Genomic DNA, 23,296 nt, shown 5'->3' with positions numbered 1-23,296 from the left:
CTGTTAAAAAAGGTTGCTCCTACGTGCATGCATGGGCCAATGAGAGAACATGCAAAAGCATCAAGTGGAGCATCATTTACGTATTTCATGGGGAAGATGGTCATTTCACCCCATGTGTCTAGGTGTGGGGCGCAGACTCTTGGGTCAGAGTTCTTTTTTCCTTTTTAATATTCGTTCCCCTTTTTTTTTTTCGTGAATTGAGGAAAATAGATTCAAATTAAACGGAAACCATTAAAATATTAGACGCGAGTCACGCGACTCGCGACTCGCGACTCACAGACGCACAACTCACAACATCAAATGTAGAAATACACATTAATAACGGTCAAGAAGAAAGAGAAGAACGCGATAGAGGAAAGCGGGTTCTCAAGCGATAGAGCAGAGATGACTGAAATCCGTAGCTGGAGATCGTTTCGATTCTATGTTTTGCTCTCATCAATTTGTCTGCAATTGATTTCTGGTTCGTTTCCCTGATCACTGTATTAAACTCATTAAGTGAATTCACCCTTGTCGTGTTTTGATCTCTCTGTTTTTTACTTTTCAAGATCTCTATTGTGGAACCTCCACTCCTGCATGAGAGGCTTCTGCATTTCTTTTTTCCTTAGAAAGATAAAAATGATTTTGAATTGAATTGATTTTTTTTTGCTTTTGACGCTTACTTGGCACAGAAAACGGCTTATGGATCTGAACGTTTACAAAACTTGAAATTTACGTTTCCTTCAGATTGGTTTTACGTAGTTTAGCTCTTTATGGTAGATACATTTCCCCTCCCTCGGGTGAAAGGAATGGAGGGTTTGTTATGAAAATTTGGAATTGATTAATGTTGGACAGTTATGCTTGGTAATTCTTCGTCATGTGGATCTTGACATCCTTTTTCTGTGGGTTTAAGTTAGAAGAAGTGCAAATAGGGGCTTACAGGATTTTTTTTCTCTCTTGATTACTAGTTTTGTCTTTTGCCAATGGATTGTGTAATTTAGTGATTTCATTACTTGGCTTGTTGATCATTGTTGTTGCATGGTCCCTTAGTTGTAAATCTTGTTGATTGAGCCATGAGGGCTGAAGACTGAGGGTTAGTATAGGTGTGTGATGCATGTAGGGATTTACAAATTATACTTTTCCAGTATGATATTCATTGTAGATAATTCAGACTTGATAGTTATGAAGTTAAGATACAGTTCAGAGTAGGGGTTTAAAAAATTTGTCTGAAGTCTTAACTAGGTAGTGGTCGAGTTTAGCTCAATATAGTTGGCTGTAAAACATTTTTTATACGTGAGATTGTGAGGCATTGCTTAAAATATAAATGACTTTAAGATGTATGTATCAAAATATGATGGGCAATTTCCGATTGGTCAATGCTTGTTAAAGAAAATATTAGGCATTACTTGCCTTTGTCCTTCTAGCATTTGGTAATATCATGTAATTCGAAAATTAAACAAGGGAGCATTAGATATAGCTGTTGTTGAGTGGACGGGGTAAAAGATCCAGTAAATTGCATGAAGGGTTTGGTTCTCCGAAGAAACAATTTTTGGCCGTATTGCCATTACTTGTATATCCCTATGCCCTTTGATGAATTTCCAATTTGGTTTTTTTCAGTGTATTTTTTCTTGATTATCATGAATATTATGTACATTCCAGTTGCACCAGATTTATTTGAAGAAAATATTTTCACAAGATGATCATTTCTAGTTTGTAATGTCCTCTCTTTGGGTGTGTTTGGAACTTAAGTTTCAGTAGCTGCTGAAACTAGCACCGTATTTCACAGAGTTACTACAATTGGATTTTGTTTGAAAAAGGTAGTCACACAACTATATTTGGTCGACATGTAATTTATATGAAAACAGCACTTTACAAAATCATGGTTGATGCATGATTATGTGGATCTGATTTGGGTCATTTTCATGAAACATAAACTCGACTACCATTTACCCCTATAAGTTTCTAGATTTTAGTTAATTCTTTTTGCGGCTGTTCTGTCATACATTTTCTCTATCTTCATCTCAGGTTTGGCTGATGATCCTGCGAATTCAAAAAATGTTAAGAAAGCTGAGGGCCATTCTTCATCTAGTGGCAGCACTGGGCTCAGAGTAGTCATCATATGCCTTGGGATTGTGGCTGTTGTGGCCTTCTCTGTATTCCTGTTCAAGCTATGGCAGAAGAAGAAGAGAGAAGAACAGCATGCACGCCTTTTGAGGCTATTTGAAGAGGATGATGAGCTTGAGCTTGAGCTTGGCCTTCGGGATTGATACATCTTCTTCTTCATGCTATGACTGTAATTTAGTTGAGGTAAGTTCTAGAGCTGACATCTGAACCTAGTCATCTATTAACTTAGTTCTTTTATCTTCTTATTTTTGTATATATGGTCTTTGTAACTTTTTTTTGGCAGATAGTGTATATGTATAGTTTTAGGTTTCCATGATGATATTTGAAATTAATGGGAATTCTGAGTGTAGCTTTGTTCTTGACCATTTTTTGTATTTCCTTTCATGTGGTTGTTATTTAAAATTGTTAGGGCAACTGGTCCATAATAATTTATAAATATCTTCTTTATTCCTTTGCTATAGGTAACATTGCTTGAATAATATAATTAAATCTTTATCTCTTAATTGCAAGGAAGAGTACATGGAGATATCTGGTGTATTATGCCTAAAATTTTGAACCGAGTGTAGATTATTTCAAAATCCAACTCTGTTCTGTTGTCCATAACCTTAATTGGTCTTTTGGCAGGACAAATGGAAAACTTTGCAGTGAGAGACCATGAAAGAGGCAAGAGTAATAAATCTATTCTTCAAGGTACTATCCCACCAACATACATAGGAAATGGGGAGGAGAAGGAAAAGCAAATGTCTGCTTTTGTGAGCCATGAGATGGTGCAAGTTGAAGCCATTAAAGGACAAGGGAAAGAATGGACTTGGATTGGAGTGAGAAAGGACATGAGTGCTTGTGATTTAACGTAAAATATGACCTTAGATAGAGCAAAATGATGTAAGAGGGTCAAGTACTTTGAGTAGTATGTGTTGGTCTTAGTTTTATCGGGTCAGCAATGCCAGTAACAATAAGAGTTCAATGTTTGGAGATGCTAAAAAGCTGAAAGGAAGATACTTTTAACAAGGCCTTTGTTACAAGGGTATCTAAGGATTTATCTATTCTTCCAAAACAATAAAAAACTCTTCTCTTTCTATGGGTTATCTTTAGCTGATATTCATGACTGTCAACATAATAGAATTCTGATTTTAAGAAGGCTGAAACTTTATCTCCATATGACATAGGAAGTTAGATTTGGATTGAGCAATTGATGTTATTATTGATCATAAATGATCTGTTTGATTTTATGAGGATGTAGATATGGTGTTTTTAAGGATAGCTGAATGTTCCAATACGTCACTGAGAAGGGGGGGGGGTTTAAATCAGTGATCCTAGAGAGTTAATCTGGCAAGTACTAGAGAAGAGAAGTGTTTCAAGTAAATATGTGGACATAATTAATGATATGTATGATGGTGCGGTGACAAGTGTAAGAACTGTGGGGGGCCAAGGTAGTGAATTCCTAATTATAATTGGGTTACATCACGGATCAGTTTTAAGACCTTATTTGTTTGCGCTTATCATGGATGATTTAACCATTCAAGATGAGGTTCCTTGGTGTATGCTGTTTGTTGATTATATTGTTTTGCTGAATGAGACAAAAGCATGGATTAACGTTAAGTTGGAGTTACAGAGATCAACCTTGGAATCAAAAGGTTTTAAGGTAAATAGAACAAAGACGTAGTATGTGTGTAACTTTGGTTACACTAGGATGGATAATGAGGCGGTGAAAATTGATGAGGGGGAGATTCCACAAAGTGATTATTTTAAGTATCTGGGTTCAATCATAAATAAAGAAGGCGATATAAAGGATGGTGTTTTACAGAGAATTAAAATAGGATGGATGAAATGGAGAGGTGCGTCCGGAGTAATGTGTGATTGGTGTATTCCTTAAAACTTGAAGGAAAATTTTATAGGACAAGTCATACGACCAGCTATGATGTATGGTGCAGAATGTTGGGCAGTTAAGAAGTATTATATAGATAGAACTCAGGTAGCAAAGATGAGGATGTTGAGATGAATGTGTGGCAAAACTAGGAAGGAGAAAATAAGGAATGATCATATTAGAGCTGATTTGGGAGTAGCTCCAATACATGATAAGCTACGAGAAAGTCATTTGAGGTGGCACGACCATGTTCAATAGAGGTCTTTGGATGCTCTAGTACAGAGGAGTGATTTGATTCAGATTGAAGGAACTAAAGAGCTAGGGGTAGACCTAAAATGACCTTAGGAGAAGTGGTGAGGAAAGACATGCATAGCTTAGCCCTTGTATCAAGTGTAACCTCGAATAGAGCTGATTGGAGGGCAAGGATCCATGTAGCCGACCCCGTTTAGTTGGGCTAAGGCTGAGTTGTATAGAGAAAAAGTAGATTGTACCTGGAATGAAGGAGAGAGGAAAGAGAAGAGAGAGAATACAACGGCCAGCAGGCCACACCACACCATACCTAGCAAGGTAAAAGCTGAGAACGCAATATGTCATTCAAATTTGTTCAGTTGTCCATTGTATTACATATAAATAAGAAGAAAGGACATCTCAAAATAGAAACCTATTCTACTAAGAAATTAGAATAAACTTACGAAATTAGAATAAACTTACAAATCCTTATTGGCTTAAAGTTGGATGTTATTTAGCTTGCTATTGGGTATTGTTAGTTCCATTACTAGACAGCCTGTAGGCACCTTCGCCAGCAGGCAACTTGGTTGTTTTGGATCTTACATGGATTCCAGAAACATTAAGTGGCAAGAAGTTGATTTGATTTGTGCTTCTAATCTAAATGGTATATTTTTTACTATCTAGGGAAGTCTTCTTTCTGTTAGATTTTAGAAAGTGGAAATCCTAATTTAGTTTTTTCTTTTCTTTCGTTTAGCTTTTATTTTCAAAGTTTAATAATTGTGAATTTAGCATCAAGGTTTTAAAGGATTGAATTGGGTGTTTCAGCGAATCCATCCATGTCAGGATAGACTGACATGGAAGGGAGAAAAAGTAGATTGTACTCAAATTCCAATTTGAGGTACTGTCCAAAACTTGTCCGGGAAGAGGCCGTATTGGCCGATCAGTATCAATTTTGGTGGAACTCAATCACAATCTCTGATACTGAGTTTTAAATCGTTGTTTCTGCTGATGACGTTATTTGATAGGTTAGCAGTAACACGTAATGAAACCCACCATCATAAGTTGTTTTGGAGAATTATGACCTAATTACTAGTGGTCCCAATAACTTTGTTTCCCTACATGCACAGCCCCTAGTGAGCTCATCTGCAAAGTATTTGTGGTTGGTTTTCTATTTTTACGAATATTCCTTCTCAACCTCAATGATCTGGCTTGCCTGTTGAGATTGGATTATTTTCAAGGGTCTACGTAAATAAAGAACAACTAACCATCATCAGGCCACAGAATTCTTGTAAACGTGTCATTACCTGTTACAAGTCTTGCTTCTAGAGGATCCAGAGAAGCCTGTAGTTTGTAAAGCCACTAGGTTATATTTGATTACACCCTCTTAGCCTGCATTTAACAGTATAAATTTTCTTTTTTCCCTCATAATAGCACAATTGAAAAGAATAAAATCAAGTTGGACCCCCTTATTGAAAAATATTATGGAAGGTTGACAACTTGGAAGAGGAATTACATTTCTATGGGTGGGAGGATCATGTTTATAACATCTACCTTGATGAGTCATGAGTCTTCCCACATACTACTTGTCTTTCTTTAAAGCCTCCAAGAGGTCAATGCCAAAGATCATCAGGAATTTGTCATTGCTGGTATCAAGTTATTGCTTTTATCTATGGCATTTAAATAATGGTTGGATACGAATGAAGCTAAGAAAGTGACATTGTGGTTCCTTGAAAAAGTATTAGGAGAGTTTTGCTGCTGATGATCCTGTGGATTAGATATGAAGTTGGCAACCGTGATAGACTAAAATTTTGGGAGGATTTGTGGTGGAGAGGAAACTGTGCTGCGGGATACATTTCCTAGGCTTTACTCTGTCTGGCTTTTTTGACAGGAGAAGTGGTGAGTCAATGTGTATATGTAGAGCGAGGGGGTTTAAATTGGAATTTGAGTTTAGGAGAGGGTTTAGAGACAGTGAAAAGATAAGGAGTTGCTTTCGAGTGTGTGCAGGGATGTGTTTTTCACCTTGAGATCATCAGATGACAAGAAGGTATGGACTCAAAACTATTATGGCTAATTCACCTCAAAATCTTTGTTTAATGCCTTAGAAAATTGATATTTTCCTGAAGACATTGAAAATCGCCATGCTTCCTTAAAGATTCTTTGAAAACCGTACTCCTTCAAAACGTAAGGCAGGACAGCAAAGACTTACCATTACAGGAGGCTGGGATGTCTTCTTTTTCCTATCCGTCTCATTTGTAAGGAGGCTGGGATGTGATTCTAGTTTTGGCTCCTGTGGAATAAGATGTAAAGTCCTATGGAGAGGCACTCTGCTTTCTGCATTCAGGATCTATTCTCTGAGGATTGCAGGTTACTGAAAGGATTAAACTTTTAGTGGAGCATTGGGCTTTGGCAGAACCATTGTTCAGAAATGTTCCCACTAGGATCTTATTTATAGATTTGGGGAATGTGATCATAGGCAATGCACGGAAGAGATTGAAGAGTAGACAAGTGAAGCTCTTCCCCCATCAGGATGGTCAAAGTAGATGTTGACTGGTCCTTGTTTGGAAACCTGGACCATTGGGCTGGGAGGAATTATCAGTTCGAGTCCATGCACTGCCGGAACATACTGTTGTCCGCTTGGGGAAGAAAACCCTGGGAGGGCAGAGCTTTGATCATTGCTTATCGGTTCGATGTTTGTGTTTTGTGAGGGCTTTTCCAATATCTTTGTGGAAAGCAATTCCTCAATCATTAGTGCTTGGGTGTCATCTAATGGTGAAGGCCCTTGGAGATTTGTGCATGTCATCTGACGCATAAAATACCTTGCTTCACAGGTGAACTGCTTGTTGCAATGGAAGCTAGGATCCACAAATGGTATTGCTAATTTTTTGTCCTAGGAAGGGGCTGGTAGACAAGTTTGACCATCGGTAATGGGCAGCATATATGAATGTGATTTTAAGAGACGTCTTGGATACGTATCTGGTAGACACTAAGAGGCGTTGGATATGTGTAAGATACACATGGACATGCAAACTAGTTTTTTTTTTTTTTGTTTTCCAAAAAAAAAAAAAAAAGCACCATGGATAAGCAATAACTATTGATATCTAATCACTAAAGCATGTTGTTATGAGCATAATTTTCTAGGCACCTAGGTGAGCCCAGGCAATGGTTAGGCACCTTGCGATAGGAGGGCTCCTAGGCATTGCTTTATTACATAAGGCGCCCCTTTAAAACATAAGCATATTTCATAAATTTAGTGATTCCAGTATACTAAAATCAAGCATTCATTTGACTCGCCTCTATAACTTGAACAGAAAAGCTTAATCAAAGATCCCAACCAGCTGAAACAGGTACACTTTTTTCTCCTTATTCTTTTTCCTCTTCTTTCTGCTCCTCTTCTGGCAGTGGCGGTGATTGCCGCTGCTGCTTCCTCTTCACTTCTTCTCCAGCTTGTGTTGATGGCATTTTCTCTGACAGTGGCACTGATGGCAGATGCTGTCACTTCTTTCCGATGGCATATAAGGAGCCTTGGTTCCAGTTTCTTTCCGTCCTGCTAAAACAGGAGAATTTCTTGATACAAAAGTCTTATGTATCAAGTTGTATTGACCTGTCTCGGGTTATATCAATCGATACAAAATACCTTGTGCTCATTTCTGTATCCATATGTATTGTATCCATAATGCAGAATGCGATACATAGTGGACTGATACGGTTGATATGTATCGATACTTTACACTTTCTGGTAGTATCAATTGTGTACTGGGCATTCTTTCCCAGAAGACTAGTTAGCTCTTCTTTTTGTTGTGTACGGCTGCCTTTTACCTTTCCTCGTTCTGGTTTGTAACTTTTCTCTTTTTCAATAAGTTTTGGCCTTCCAAAAAAAAATATCATTTGTTGACCAATTGTTCCTCAAATCTTAATAAAACATTAGAGATTAAATCCATTTAATTTTTTATTGAATTGGTTAGCATTGAATACAGGATAGGATGTTCCGCTTATGGAATAAGCACGACAGGGCTCAGGCTGGGTAGGATTTGCAAGGGAAAATCAGAATAATTAAGTGATTGGATTATGCAGAATAGGATTATTACGGGACCATATGTGAGAAAGTGACGATCTTGCATGCTCAGTGAATGGAGTTACATAATGTTTACAGGGGCAAATAAGGATCCTGCATTTCAGTTACAGTCTATTTATTTTTGGTCTCACTTTGGTTCATGGTGGCTTTCCTCACTGGACTTTTTTGGTGTATCTTTGGTTATCCTTTTACTGGCTTTATTATGCCTAATATTTGACTGACTTGGTTTCAAACAGTATTTATACTCTTGGCTTCATCTGGGGGTGTGAAGAAAGATTGGAAATAATTTTTTGTAAAGTGAAAAAGAAGATAATAAAAGAAACAGTGTCCTGTAACCAAAAATGGATTGAATAGTGAATTGTAAAATATTTTGGAAAATTAACATGTTATAGTGTGGGGCCCTCTGTATTGAAATTTACTCTCATTTTCTAACTTGAGTTGAATCAGCAAGTCTGACAATCATATTTTGGACATTTTTTTGAGTGGCAAAATAATGATTTCTGTGTTAGAATCTTTTCTTCATCCAGACTACCATTAGTACTTTTTCCCCAGGGAATAAATTTAAGTTTCTGCCATTTTCCATAAGAACTTTTATATTTCATGGACCTTTCAAGAGAATTTCCTCCCCCAACCCTTGAATGACCTTACCTTATGTGTCTGTCTTATCTTTCTCTGTTCATAGCTGCAGGTACCAATATCATCTTGTTGATAACTGTTGACACAAAATTTTCTCCTCTCTCACTCTAAACAGGTGTTACTGGCCACTCAGTATAGGGATGCATCTTTCAACGATGATTTGGATTTGATTTTAAGTGAATCTTCAGAGGAAGTCCTATGATAAGGCCACTCAGGTGCTTCTCATTTCAATCTTGTAGTTATTGTAATGATATAGAACAAGAACATGTTCCTTGAAAGAGAGCTTTTTTCTCTTATTTTGTATTACATAGGAGGTCATCTTGTATAAAATGTTTCCATATTCTTTGCATTTTTTAGAATTTATATTTTGCTGTGAAGCCATTATTTGATTCATAAATGCTGGGGCTGACTTGTTTGTACCTCCAACACTGTTTCCATCTAAAACAGAAGGGAAAAAAAGAGGTTGGGATACTACAAGCACATGAGGGGGAGAAAATCAGCCAGAGAGAGAGAGAGAATTGGATAGCAGCTCTGCTATCCAAGGATCATCCATCACAATTTGAGTGAAAATATTCCCAATTGAAGGGGAGACAAGCAGGTCAATATATAAGCAGTAAATCTGGAGAACATTAGCAGAGCAATGTACATCTTAGAAATTGGAAATTTGTGACCAGAAAAAGATTTCCATTACATAAAATTCTTTCCAAATTGCTGTGTGCAGGATGCCTTGGATTTATCCCTACTCAACTCAATTCACATTTGTGAAGGGAAGATGAATTCTTGCAGAAAGCTCTTTTTCTTTTGAGTTGGAGAGAATTTTAACAAGAAAACTGTGGTCCGTGTTGCAGATTGATATGGTGAAGTGAAATTGTTTATAAAAGTAAAAAACCGGGATAGGGTTTTCAACACTGCCAATTGGGGGAATCTCCCACGCCACATCAAACGGGTTGCGGAAATCAATTGTATAGAGACCCACATGATTAGGGAAGAGAGAGTGTGTTAGGGATGTGAGAGGACGTAGAAAGCATTCCGACATTGGAGGAACCAATGTTCACTCACTGGTCAAATTTCAGCCTCAAACAAGTATGGAAAGTGTCATAAAAAAAATCTAAATGGGAATTAGAGGAACACCACTATAATTCTGTCATTCTGAGAAGGAATGGAATTCTATAAATTTATGAAACTGGAAATTAAATTTTCATACTTCCTGAACTTGTTTAGGGTTGTTTTTATTTTTATTTTTTATTATTAGTTAAAGATTTGAAGAGACATCGGATCCTCTTGCAATAAGAGGGGAAGGAATGAGCAAGGCTGCGCATTGGCCCTTACCCTCTAAGGCTTACCCAATTACCCCCCTTCCTCCCCGGTAAGGCCTTAATAATTGCTCTTTTAATTATTTGGTTGGGGCTTTTGAATGGGCCATGGGCTATGGGTTTAGGATTCAAGGAATTTGGGTAGATTAGATGGGATGTGCTCTGGTAATGGATTGGGCCGTTAGTTAACATATAACTTATGAGCTTTAGTTTACTCAGTGAGGAAGAGCTTCCTGTATAATCCAAGTATTTGGCACGTGGTAACTTGAATGAGAATTAAATAAATTGGCCAAGAGAACTCTCGGTTGTGTAGCCCCTGCACCGGCATAGGGGTCAATGAGTGCGTAAAGAAGCATTGGTTTGGATGAGATTTTTTATTCACTGGGGGTTATGCGGTCTTTTCACGTGCTTACACGATCTATTAGCATTCTTTTTCCCCTAAATTTACTCAAAACAGAATTGAACACATGACAAATAAAACTTTCAGAGAGGGTTGGGCACGTGGCTAGCTGCTGTGCGGCCTATGCCCAATGGAGAGGGTGGGATGGGAATTGGGGAGGGAGGGGGTCATTTCCATAGGGGGTGGAACTTGGAAGTAAGGTTCAAAATCCAGGTATCGAACTTGGGATCGGTCATGGCCGATATCGATCCGGGTCGGTCAAACTTGGCTTGGATCGATCAAAATGACAAAAACCCAGGTTTTTCTGAATCAGTCAAAAATATTAATAAAATATAAAAAATGGGTACAAATCAATAAAAAATTCAAAAAAGGGTAAAACCCCCTAAAATATCGGTAAAAACCCCAAAAAATGGTAAGCATCAGATCGGATCAACCGATCCAGGGAACGATCCAGGAATACCTTGATGGTTCGGTCATAGCTGATATCAATCCAATCCACCCGATATCGACCGATTCGATCCGAGATTATGTTCCATGCTTGGAAGAGAGACAGACTCAAACCGAACACAGCACATACATGCCCAATCTTTACCCTAAAACTTTCAAGGAGAATCCATGGTTATGGCGGGTTAATGGCGTGTTGAGCCGGGTTATGCTTCATGCATGCTCAGTGCCTGTCATATATTAATTTTCTTATAAAAATACCCTTATGTGCATTCTAATTGGTACTGACTACTAAATGAGACATGTAAGGAGTAAAAATGAAATGGCTTTGAAATTTGAATATCGACCAGCAAATATGTCAGGTTTGGTCTTTGGGGTTTTTTTTTTTTTTTTTGTTGGTAAAAAGGTTTAGTCCTTGGGTTGGGTGCTTTTTAGATGGAAAATTATCGCCCCAGTATTACTGAGGGTGTTGTGCGCATCGTGTGGCGCAGCACCGCCCATGTGTGCACAGTGAGCCCCACCATGCACACATTGACAGTGCTGCACCGAACGATACGCACAGCACCCCAATAGTATTGGGGCGATAAATGTCATTTTTTAGATGTTTATTTTTAAAATGTGTTACATCTTTCTCAAACTCTTCCCTCTCTCTCTCTCTCTCTCTCTCTCTCTCTCTCTTTCTCCCTACTTCTGGACCACAATTGCTCAGGTGCTTGGACCACATTTTTATTTCTAGGTGGGCCATCTACTAATTAACTCAGGACTCATGTTCTCCAAACATTTTTTTCTAGAACTGAAGTGCATGACAAGGACTGCAGCAAAAGTAAGCAAAAGTAGAGTTTTCTTCAAAAGGGTAGTTGATTTAGAGAACTCTCATGCAAGCCATCTCACATTTATGCAAACCTTCCCTTCCCTTCTGATACCTCGTCCATACTCATTTATTAATGCACCACTGTTGGCATTTGGTTGTATTCGATCAAGTGAATAGTGGTCCAAAGGCTTGTGACTTCTGTCTGAATGCAATATAATAAAAATAGGGTTCCAGAGAACACCTCATCAGCTAGCTTCTCACTTTACAAAAAGAGGTCTTTGTTTTACGTATCCAACTAATGATACCATACGGAGTACATATATATAGAGAGAGAGAGAGAGAGAGAGGGAGAGGAAAATAATTTAAAGCGAAGAGAGTTCTTGAGCAAGCATCATAGGGAGTAAACATCACTGAAGAGTGATGAAATGATTTCGTATGTATATAGGGGCAAAGAGGTCATTTCATGTGAAGAGAGAGATACTAATATATGCTCTAGACTTTAGAGTCAGGCTCAGAAAACTTCCCCGGCCCGCCCCCACCAAAAAAGAAAAAGATAAAAAAAAAGATTGTAATACCATGGCATTAAGCCCAAAATGAAAATGATTCTAAGTTTTATTTTTCGATTGTTGCTTTTACCCTATTATTACTATTAGATTGTAAGTAGTTCACTTGCTTTTGGAGTTAGGAAGGGAAATCAACCAAGTCCCTGTTAGTAGCAGCGAGTGAGAATAGATTGGGGGTTTTCAGAAAAAGAAAGACAAAGCTTCTTTCCGAAGCAAGTGAAGAAAACTACAGTGGTGGTCCTAGACCAGCTCGATCGCAGGGTGGTTGTACTTTCTCTCTTTGTTCGCCTGTGGAGGGGGGGGGGGGGTTGTATAATTAATTTTCTATATTTTGATTCACTAAAAAAAATACACCCTAACTACCACATTTTTGTTAGGGTTACCTGGACCCATTTCTTAATTTTGCTGGGTTGGGTTGGTGTGATGGTTTAGGAATTGACATCCCAGAGTGAGCTAGTGTATATGACCCATATTTTGATTGTCTTTTATAATTATTGTCTCTCAAAAAATAGATAAAATAGTTTTAATTTTTTTTCTTAAATATGATTTTAAATTTAGGCAAAATTTCAAATTTTGGTGTTGGTTTAGGAGACCAGAACCGAAATATGGGAATTCAAGGTACTTGAAATTTTGGTTGAAATTTAGAATATATAAATGTTAATATTTTGGAAAATTTCAGATTTTTGGATTTAAGTCAACATTTCAGTACTTTTCTCGTTTTTAATATAAATTTCATCTGACTTAACAATAGATTAAGTATAAAGTATATATAAAAATAATAATAAAAATAAAATATTGCACCAAAAGTTTGGAATATTTTGTTCCTGAAAAATTGTTTAAAATATAAATGAGCAACCTTATGACGAAATTTTGGACTATTTTGTTTTGGATCCTTCAACTGAAATTCCAAAATTCTGTGAATTGCTACAAACATTATAAACAAATTCTTTGGCATTTTATTGATATATGAACTCAAAGGAAGAAGATTGCAGGAACACACATGCATTCTTGATTGGAATGCATTTCAAGTCGATTTCGCATTCTCGGATGATAAAAATAGTTATTTTTATTGTTCAAGAATGCATACCAAACATTGCCTTAAGAGAAGCAAGTTATAAATTGAATTCGATTTCAACCCGAGAAGAAACCTCGACATTTCAGCTCAACAACGTACAACTAGATACATTGCTTGATGCTAATGGGAAATATATAACTAATAAGTGTTAGGCCACACAAAGAGAAATACAAGACATTTATGGTAAAGTATTGAACTAATTAGCAAACTTCATTTCTGAGTAAAACCTCTTCCCCATTGGCAATGAAGTTGGCCTAACATGATAATGATAGAATAACCATACGCAAATTGCATGGTCATATGATATTATCGATCGCGCGTACGAAAACACTGATAGAGATGGGAGAGTGGGAGATGATTGAAACATTTTAACATTATGTTTATGTAAGAATAAGTTTGAGAGCGCCGCGAAAAAATAAAATTTAATGTGACTAATCCCTTATGTATGATCAATCCTCATGTTGGTGTAGTATAATAAAAATGGGGCGTTGTTCTCTGTGTCGCAGTGCAAGCTGCTGTGCTCAGGCACATGGGGGTGGGTGTAATAACCACCCTGCCCCCTGAGTGGCAGTCCCATGTGCCTGGGCGCAGCCTGAGCTGCGGCACAAAGAACATTCTTCCAATTAAAAGTTTTCAAATTTTAAAAAGGGATAACAATTACTTTGAGTACCACATGCAATAACGCTTAGAAAGTTAAACTTAGTTCGCTATCAAGCAACATAGGGAAAATTCTGTAGCAAATACCTTCACAATGAGCCAACGATTGCGGACAAAGACAGGAGAGAGATCTCCTCCCACAATCACTATCAAGATTTTCAACCCTAGTTCTCACAATCCAAAAAGAAGAAATAACACCAACGACTAGGATATAAACCCTAATTGATATGTGAGTGAGAAAAGGAGAGAAAAAGTGAGAGATTGAGTGGTGGTAGGGAGGGAGAGACTAAAAAGGACGACCCCTCCTCCCCCCACCCCACATTTTGATTTTACTTTGGTTATGATGAAATTGACACTAAGAAGGCCGTTGACTCAGTTAGCAACTAGGATTAAAAATGTTCATTTGAACTAGTTTAATTAGGTGCATAAGGTTTAACAAAGATAAGTTAAGCTTCCCAAATTAGATTATTTAGGTGCATAATATGTATATAAGTAACAATATACAACAAGAGTTAGGTATAGGAAGACCGGTTCCAATTGGGTGTTTTTTGGGTACGTAACACCTTCCCCAAGTGTAACCGAACACTTACGCTGTGGGCAGAGCTGCCATTAAGTTGGAGTTAAATTAGTCTCTCTCTTGCAAAGGAGGGACATCATTTGTGGGTCTTAGACCCTAATTTAGGTGGCGATTCCCTTTTACCCGTTTACCCTCTTTCGATGTGGGTTGGTACAGTATCAAGGTGGAAACACCTCAACCCCCTTAGGTTTTCCTAGCAATGCCTCGCCGGCACTCGTGGGATCTTGTATCTACATACATCAAAGCCAAACTTACATACATCAAAGTCAATTTCCCACATATTTTATTCTCGTATTCTCAACATGTTTTTCAAATACATTTTATGACAAACCCTTTGTCAATGGATTAGATAAATTATCTTCATCAGAGTAAACTTATCAACAACCACATCACAATATTGGATAACCTCTTGAATGAACTGGTACTTCCGCTCGTTCTTGATCTTTTGATGAAATTTGGGTTCCTTCATTGTGTGATAGCTCCTCAGTTATTACAATATAACAAGATGAGATACTTGACAAGCTCAGGTATAGCTCCACATCCAGTCGAGAACTTTTTCAGCCAAACACCTTCTTTGGCCACTTCTCTAGTTGCCAATAGCCTCAATCGTGGAGTCAACACTATTAAATTTTGCTTGACACTCTTTCATATGACAGCTCCACCACCTAAAGTAAAGATCACCTCAAACATGAATTTTTGGGCATTTTTGTTAGTTTGAAAATCTGAGTTGGTGAAACCCACAAATTACAATTGGTCAGAGCCATAGACTAGGAATTATTCGTAGTTTCTCTTCAAATATGTGTGGATATTCTTGACAATAATCCAGTGCTCCTATCTAGAGTGGGACTAACACCAGCTCACAATTCTTAGTACATAGCAAATATTTGGCCTGGTACAAAATATGGCGTACATGGAACTTCTCACTTCCGAAGTGTAAGGAATTCTCTTCATAGCTTCAATATCCACTATAGACTAAGGGCATTATGACTTACAAAGAGTTATTCTATGCCTAAAAGGAATGTTTATTTTCTTGGAATCCTGCATGTTGAACCTAGCAAGAATTTTATTTATATAGTTAATTTATGATAAACCTAACACTTTACCCTTGTGATCTCTCACAAGTTTTATACTTAAGATGTAACTGACTTCACCAAGATCTTTCATTGAAAAGTTTGTAGATAACCATATCTTTATATATAAATGATAACATGCCCACATCATTTCCAATGGATATATATTGTCCACATCTAGGACCAGATAACTAACCACACTCCCACTAGTATTTTTGTAAACATATGGTTCATCAATATTTTATTCAAAACCCAAACATTTTGATGGTTTGAGCAAACAGATCGATGTTCCAACTACTGGAATCCTACTTGAGACCATAGGTTGATCTCATTAGTTTGCATACCTTGGTTTCTTCTCCCTAAGAAGAGAAACTCTCTAGCTGTTACATATAAATATCTTCATCAAGAAAGATATATAGTTTGTGCATTCATCTGCCAGAGGAGAAGGCATGTTGGTTTAGCTAGATTTTTGGCACCCTAAGGGTGTTCATATCGCCCAACATTATGGCAACTATATTCGTTTCGACACTGGGTCTGATAGGTTAGCTAAAGTTCATGTGGGATCCTGGACCCCCATCTCTACAGCCCTTTTCGAGGTTTGGGCGGACCTTCCCTCGTTTCTAGGAGGCCTTGGGGAAAGACCTGCTTCCTTATGTCATGGTATGAGATAAAAGCTAGGAATCCACTTATGTAATAGAATCGATCCACTAAGGTATTGAGCAGCGGTATTCCGTGGTTTACTCTTGTCTAGGGGAAAGGCGTCATTCTGAGGCATAGCTTCATTGCTTGGAGGACTATTAATTCTACTCTCTCAACCCAATAGTTTGAGAGAGAGAGAGAGAGAGAGAGGGAGAGAGAGATCTAATATTGATCTACATGGCATCTAATTGAAATGGGTGAATGACATAGGTACATAATTATAAATAACAGAAATTTAACAGATGAAGGATTCTTAAATAATAACAGAAAATGGCATGTCCTAATTGAAAAAGAAATTTGTAAACCAGGTCCCCCCCCCCCTCTCTCTCTCTCTCTCTCTCTCTCACACACACACACACACACACACAGGCCATTCTCTCCTAGTCTCATGGACAACTCAATCTTATTCCTGATTTAACTGTGATCAATATGATCAAACAAAGATTAAATTGATTAATAGGTGGTTGGTCTAACTTTGAAGCCCTTCCATTATTATGTGATTGACAGAAATAACAAAATTAGAAAATGGGGTCTAAATAAAATTGCCAAATTTAGAAGGGACACCTATTTTTTCTGTAACCTTATTCAGAAACCTAACTTTTTTTTTAAAAGTCATTTTCATAGCTGAAGATTTCTTCCATAGTCTTGAAGGAGATCCATCCATCCATTAATCACAATTGCAGACTCAGAATGATTCGGACCTGGTTTGAGCTTTGCATCTTCTTCTTCTTCTTTGCAGTAATTAATGCTACATTGTGATGATTCCAGAAAATGAAATGCCACCCAAGTGCATGTATGGTGTAGCAATTGAATTTCCTTCCTTTAGTGATAAGAGAGAGATAAAAGAACCAATTTTGATGGTTGGTCTATAAATGGCAAAGATGTAGACATGAGTCATTATATAGATTTGATGGGTCAAATTCAATATTCTCTGGGTCCTTCCATATCTCCTTTGAAACTGACTTAGTTGGGTTCAACTAATTCAAGTGGTCTCTACATCATCCATTTATTTACTCATCCATAGACACCATGGTTCTAAATATCGGTATCGTATCGCTGGTATGGGGTGATACGTATCGGTTTTACTATTCACCGATATCGATATCGTACCAATATCCTATCAGTAGCATGGTACGGACAAGGGGTAAAATGGTTCGAAAACTCATTTTTTAAGAAAATCAAGGGGTAATTTTGTCCGATACAGCTGATCTAGACCGATATCGTATCAGTATCGTATCGATTTTCCGTATTGCCAATAACTATTTCGATACCGTGCACTAAAACCATGATAGACACATCAAATAGTTAATCTAGCTTGGGAATTTTGGTAATTAAACGCAAATTGACTAATGTATCCATGTAGTCATTTACCCAAGCACATAAATATTCTTTTCAGACAACCTTCTCGACTCCTCAACTCTGTTCTCATCATCTAATTTCACTTGATTTGCTTTGCCTAAGAGGGTTTATGGTAGAAATTAAACCTAAATGATGCTACATTTGATATATGAGAGACACAATCATCTATAGAATCACACTGCATGCAAGAATATTAAGAAGGAACAATTTGAGCCATGGGTCTCTTTAATTAAGAGCATCTATTCATCATCAAGGTAAAACTCTACTTAATCAAACTTTTCCTAGTAAATTCAGATTAGGGATATATGGAAATGGATGATTTTGGGTCAGTTTAGACCTCTTTGTTCACCATCAAGCAAAAAGGGCAACATGAAAAATACCCAAACAGAAGCTTGACCTTTTGTCATTAGATATGGAAGCAACCAGGCCTAACCTGGGGAAAGAGGAGAGTGGGAGTTATATTAACATATGGATAATTCATGGTCTAAAACAGTCCTTGATTAGGGCATATGTCCTAACCCAGGCACTAGTTTACTTTAAATGTCTATATTTATCCAAAAGGGATAAATTACTTAATTGAAATAATCAAAAAGGAAGGAGAGAAAAATACCTTTTAGGACCAAAAAAAAAGGGGCTTTACCAGCTCAATTATGCGAAGTTCCGATGTTCCTGTGCGATCTCGGTGAAATTCCGACTCTCAGGGGTATTTTGGGGACTTTTGGGTTTTCTGGGTTTTTCCGCTCTCGAAAGGATTTTCTAGGATTCCCTTGGACTTAAGACTTTCTTCAAGGTTTCAAGGGACTCGGGGGCTTTAGGGATTTCCCGGGTGTGAGAGGGGAAAGAAGGGGTGAGGTCCCTAGCTAGTTATAGGAACCAATGGGATGGGCAAAAGAGGGATTTTTGGGCTTGGATACCCCATCCAAGGGGGTTCTGGCGGCGGGGTCCCCAAGGGTTTCCAAGTGGCAGCTCAAAATGGCCCCAGAGACTTCTAGGAACAATGTTGGACTCAATTTTGCACAGTTTGAGTATCACCTGGAGTGACAAAATTTAGCGTCTACACTCCCTTGACTACGTTCTTATATAAAACCACCTCGTAGTCTCTTATGGTAAGTAATGTCAACCAAATGGTATTCCCATTGAGGTTGCATTAGCTGAGTCTAACTAGTCTATAATATTTATTATTTTACCTAGTAAATAATGCTAATTAATAATAAATGTGACAACAGTTAAAAATAACATGTAAAGCCCTGAGTGGTTGAAATCATTACATTTTAATCCCCCCACCTTAAAATTGTATAACATACTTTCGGATATGAAAAATACAATCATCGAAAACCCTAATCCATTGTAACAGTTGGTACAGAGAATCTCAACCTATGATTGGACATAAAACATCAATACAATATTTTTAAAAATATAATTATTTATAATTATAATAATATTTAAATACATTTATAAATAATTTACAAAACTTCCACTGAGCTTGGAGTTTTGTCTAATCATTGTCAGTAAATTATCTCATGATTCTGATAATTATTTGAGGAGTTAATTGCAAATTTGTGGGTGGCTTTTAAAATTAATATTTGTCTTAAGGCCCATATATTAAATTTATAGTTTAATTTGGAGGTCCAATAACTAAAATATTTTTTAGTAACTGGTTTTTTAATCTTCCTCTGCAATTGAAAAGCAAGTAAGGAAGAGGCGCAAAAATATAAATAGTGTGTCTGCGTGTTGGGGCGGAGGGTAGCCTGTGCCCATAGGGGTTCAAAGAGGTCTCTCTCTTTTAGATTATGATCCAAATACCATGGATGAATGACTTTGGGTCTGAAAGATTATTAAATTATAGCTAGTAATCTTCTCTATCTTGAAAACCAGCACTTGAAATCTTAAACCTTTAAAACATGCAATCACATCTTAAACCTTAAACCGAAAATCATGAAACATTAAAATCATGAGCTGTGAAGGCTGAAACATGAAACCATGGACAGGAATTAAAGAAACCTGAAACCTAAAACTCAAGAACCTGATTGAACCCTAATGTGAAATGGGAACCTTGAAAAACCAAGAAAAAAAATCCACATGAAATAGGTAATTAAATCTGACAGCTAGATTCACTATCTATCCAATGGTGAGATTGCCAAATCATCTATACATTTGACAAAAAACAGGTCATGATGAGAAGACCCAAGATTTTGACATAATGAAGATTGGAGGCATTTTCTCTGTCTAGAAGCATGGCCCTGCGATAGTGCCGGGGCCAATTGGAGTGCGCACAGGAGCATTTGTTTGGGAAACATTTATGCTTTTCATGGGGGTGAGTCGGTCATTTTGGCCCTCTCTATGTTTGGATGCAATGTGCATACTCCCGTGCAGTGTTCTTTTTCCCTTGTTTTTATAATTTGTATCTTTTCTATAGAAAATGCTCTTTGTTGTTGTTAACCAGAATTAGGGCAGGGTTCCTACGGATCGTTATCCTCTGCTGTCCGTTGCCCGAACAACACCTGTTGTCCCCTCACATGGGGGCGAAATGATGACTTAACCTCCCTGCCTGAACACACTGTCCGAGGGAGGTTAAGTCATCATTTCATGCCCCCTGTGAGGGAACAGCACTGTGCTGTTCGGGCAACAAACAACAAAGGATAAAAATTCGGGTTCCTACGCACCCATGATAGGAAACCTTTCCCACATATCCACTTTAAATTTCAAAAACTGAAGTGCCAAAATTTTGTTCACATGTTTTCTAATACATCAATTATATTCATTGGCTAAATCTCATACCAGTCTAATTTTTCCACATGCAGTTATAGCAATTTCAAAATTATTCAAAAAAGTCAATATTCCATGAGACTAATTGAAATAGGACAGAGTTTTTCTTGACTGTGCAGTGAAGAAAAACCCACCATCCTAGGGTCCGAAAACGTTATCCTATTTATGAATGATCGAACATACCCTCTAGGTTGTGCAATACCCTATAGACACTGATCAAGCGTACTTGGCTAAAAAAAAACTCGATTGATTAAAATATACTGTCTGATAAAAAGAAACCTAGAAAAATCCCTATACAAGGGTCATTTGGTTGAGATTGGCCTTCAAATTTCACATATGCCCTATTTAGAGAATCCTACATCTATTGAATAGTCAAAATGTCAAAGCATCTTTGTCCACGTGGCTAAGACAATACTAGGTATGTGGGAATGGGTTTCTACCATAAGCATGTAAGAATCATTTTAGATTTTTTTTCTCCCTTTTTTTACAACACCCTTAGTTTTTTTTTTTTCTTAAATTAAAAAAAAAAAAGGTTTTTAATTTTATTTTATATTTCCCCTCATATTATAATTGGACGTATTTGCCATTGATGTAAGGAAAATGTTAATTTCATAAAAACTTAAACTTCTATAATTATTATTGTTATTTGTTTTTTTAAACATTTTGGAAAAATGTTTCCTACTCACCCACATGGTACAAAGGAACCTTTCCTACAAGCCCATTATATATGTTGCCATGAACACCTGATGTGGTTATTCCAAACCACATTGTTATATGGAACAACCACCCTGTTAGTTTCTTTAATGCAAAACAAAAACGAATTTTAGATGAAAAAAGAAAAACAAACCTAACAATTTCTATGAACAAATCTAAAAACCAAGATTTCTTCAATTCTGGCCTTCACTCCAGTCTTCAATGGAAACCTAATTACTACTTAGACTTTCTTAGCCAGATGAAGCTTGGAATTTGAGCTAAGTGAAATATGGAAATCAGGAATTAAGTTGCCATGAAGGATGGCTTATGAGATCCTCACTCCAACGAACTCTTAAATTAATGACAGACAAAACTAATTAACTAACACTCCTAAGTCCTCCCCACCAACCAAATTAAGGAGCTATTTCATGCAATTTCTAGAAATATTCCAAAAGTTCCAAAACTAAACTTTCAGTGCTTTCCATGTATAATTGCACCTGAAATTACTGGGGGTACACTATAAGATCAGGGACCCACCATATATAAGAGGTTAAAGGGATAAGTAAGCCTCACCTCGATCAGTTCAATCTCTTCCTTCTCCTCTACTGCTTATATGCGTGGCAGGCACCCAGGCATAGGGTTGCTTCCCATTCATCCTATGATAATTGATTTTTGGAGAAAAGAACACTGTCTGTCTGCGTATCGTATGTTAGCGTCTCCGTGTGTCTCTTTTTTTCCTTCCTGACTATCTGATCTTTTTGAGGGAGGAGAAAGATAGACACAGGGAGGCACTAATGTACACTACATAGTTGGACAAAAAACTTAATCGCATATTTTTTTTTATGCTCGCAGGATTTTTTATGAATGGTTTACTCTTGCAATGTCAAGCTAAATTGAATTGGCTGCCTAATTATTATTATTATTATTATTTTTTGGTAGAAAGAAAAATCAATAAAGTTCCACTAAGTTAGAAATAAAGGAAAGTAAAATAAAATTTTTGTCGATACAGTAATTAAAATAAAATAAAAAATATATATAAAATTAAGTTCTTAAAATAAAATATTTAATAAAGTTGATGTAAAGCAGAATGAGAAATATGTTTGAGAGGAACCGTTTTCTATCCATTAGTGGGGCATGCAGGCCATGTGATCTTATCACTAGCTAGTGGTTTTCTTTTCCCCTATTTAGGGATCATCATCCTCTTTTGTTGTTTGGGTTTAGAGTTTGATTGCCTTGATAGGGCGGAGTTTGTGCATTCTTCCTTAATTCTTTTTTTTTTTTTTTTTCCTTTCTTTTGAATAAAGTTGATATTGTGTTTTCAAAAAAAAAAAACCTTAGATACAAAATTAGAAAGTTAATTTAAGTTGGATTTTAGAGCTTTTAGTGGAAATGGGCTGAGGACACTGGCTTAAAAGTTAAGACATCAACCTAACTTGAATTGTGAAGGAAATTAAGCGAACGTTCGCGGTCCACCTACTTAAGTCATGCAGAGACAGCTGATCTTTCTAAGCTGACTTCGGTATAACCAGCTTATCTTTTTAATTGATTATCCATATTTTAAATATCCAACGATCAAAATTGTCACATCATCCTTCCACATGGATCAACTAATTGTGAAAATCACAAGATAGTACACATGAATTTTCTTACCATGACCGGGGCAGGTCCAAAAAACCTACTACGACTACTACAATTTTGGAGTTAGGTAAGTAGGTGCTTCGAGGCCATATATCCTAAAATTGGGGAGGTCTGATATATATGACAAAATCTGGTTTAGGTTTTTCACTTCAAAGACTTTCATGGTTCAGGTCCAACAAGGAGTGACCATCAAAATTTTGTCCTTTTATAGACCTATATGTTTCATTCTTCCCTTCTTCTATTTTCTTCCCTTTTCTCTCATTGAGTACCTCATGACCCCCCCTTAAGAAATAGTCAAACTGGAGTAAGGTTTCAAACTTCGATAGTAGTA

At 37.1% G+C, this 23,296-nt stretch overlaps 1 protein-coding gene across 3 annotated transcripts; it reads left to right on the top strand.

The window, feature by feature from the left end:
• The first annotated feature begins 314 nt into the window (after positions 1 to 314).
• Positions 315 to 9,326, top strand: LOC122668891. Of its 3 annotated transcripts, none has more exons than XM_043865456.1 (3): positions 315 to 460; positions 2,002 to 2,283; positions 9,016 to 9,326. In XM_043865456.1, exons 1-2 carry the CDS (start codon positions 385 to 387, stop codon positions 2,241 to 2,243), a joined length of 318 nt encoding a protein of 105 aa, XP_043721391.1. In that variant the 5' UTR covers positions 315 to 384; the 3' UTR covers positions 2,244 to 2,283; positions 9,016 to 9,326. The 3 variants fall into 3 exon arrangements, with proteins under 3 accessions (XP_043721391.1, XP_043721392.1, XP_043721393.1); XM_043865457.1 differs by having other exon boundaries at positions 2,002 to 2,285; positions 9,019 to 9,326; XM_043865458.1 differs by lacking the exon at positions 9,016 to 9,326 and adding an exon at positions 2,725 to 2,755.
• Positions 9,327 to 23,296: the final 13,970 nt, after the last annotated feature.

Source organism: Telopea speciosissima, chromosome 7, assembly GCF_018873765.1.
Source record: "Telopea speciosissima isolate NSW1024214 ecotype Mountain lineage chromosome 7, Tspe_v1, whole genome shotgun sequence".
Taxonomy (NCBI): Eukaryota; Viridiplantae; Streptophyta; class Magnoliopsida; order Proteales; family Proteaceae; genus Telopea; species Telopea speciosissima.
Note: the sequence above shows the minus strand (reverse complement) of the source record. Positions and strands in the feature narration are given on the sequence as shown.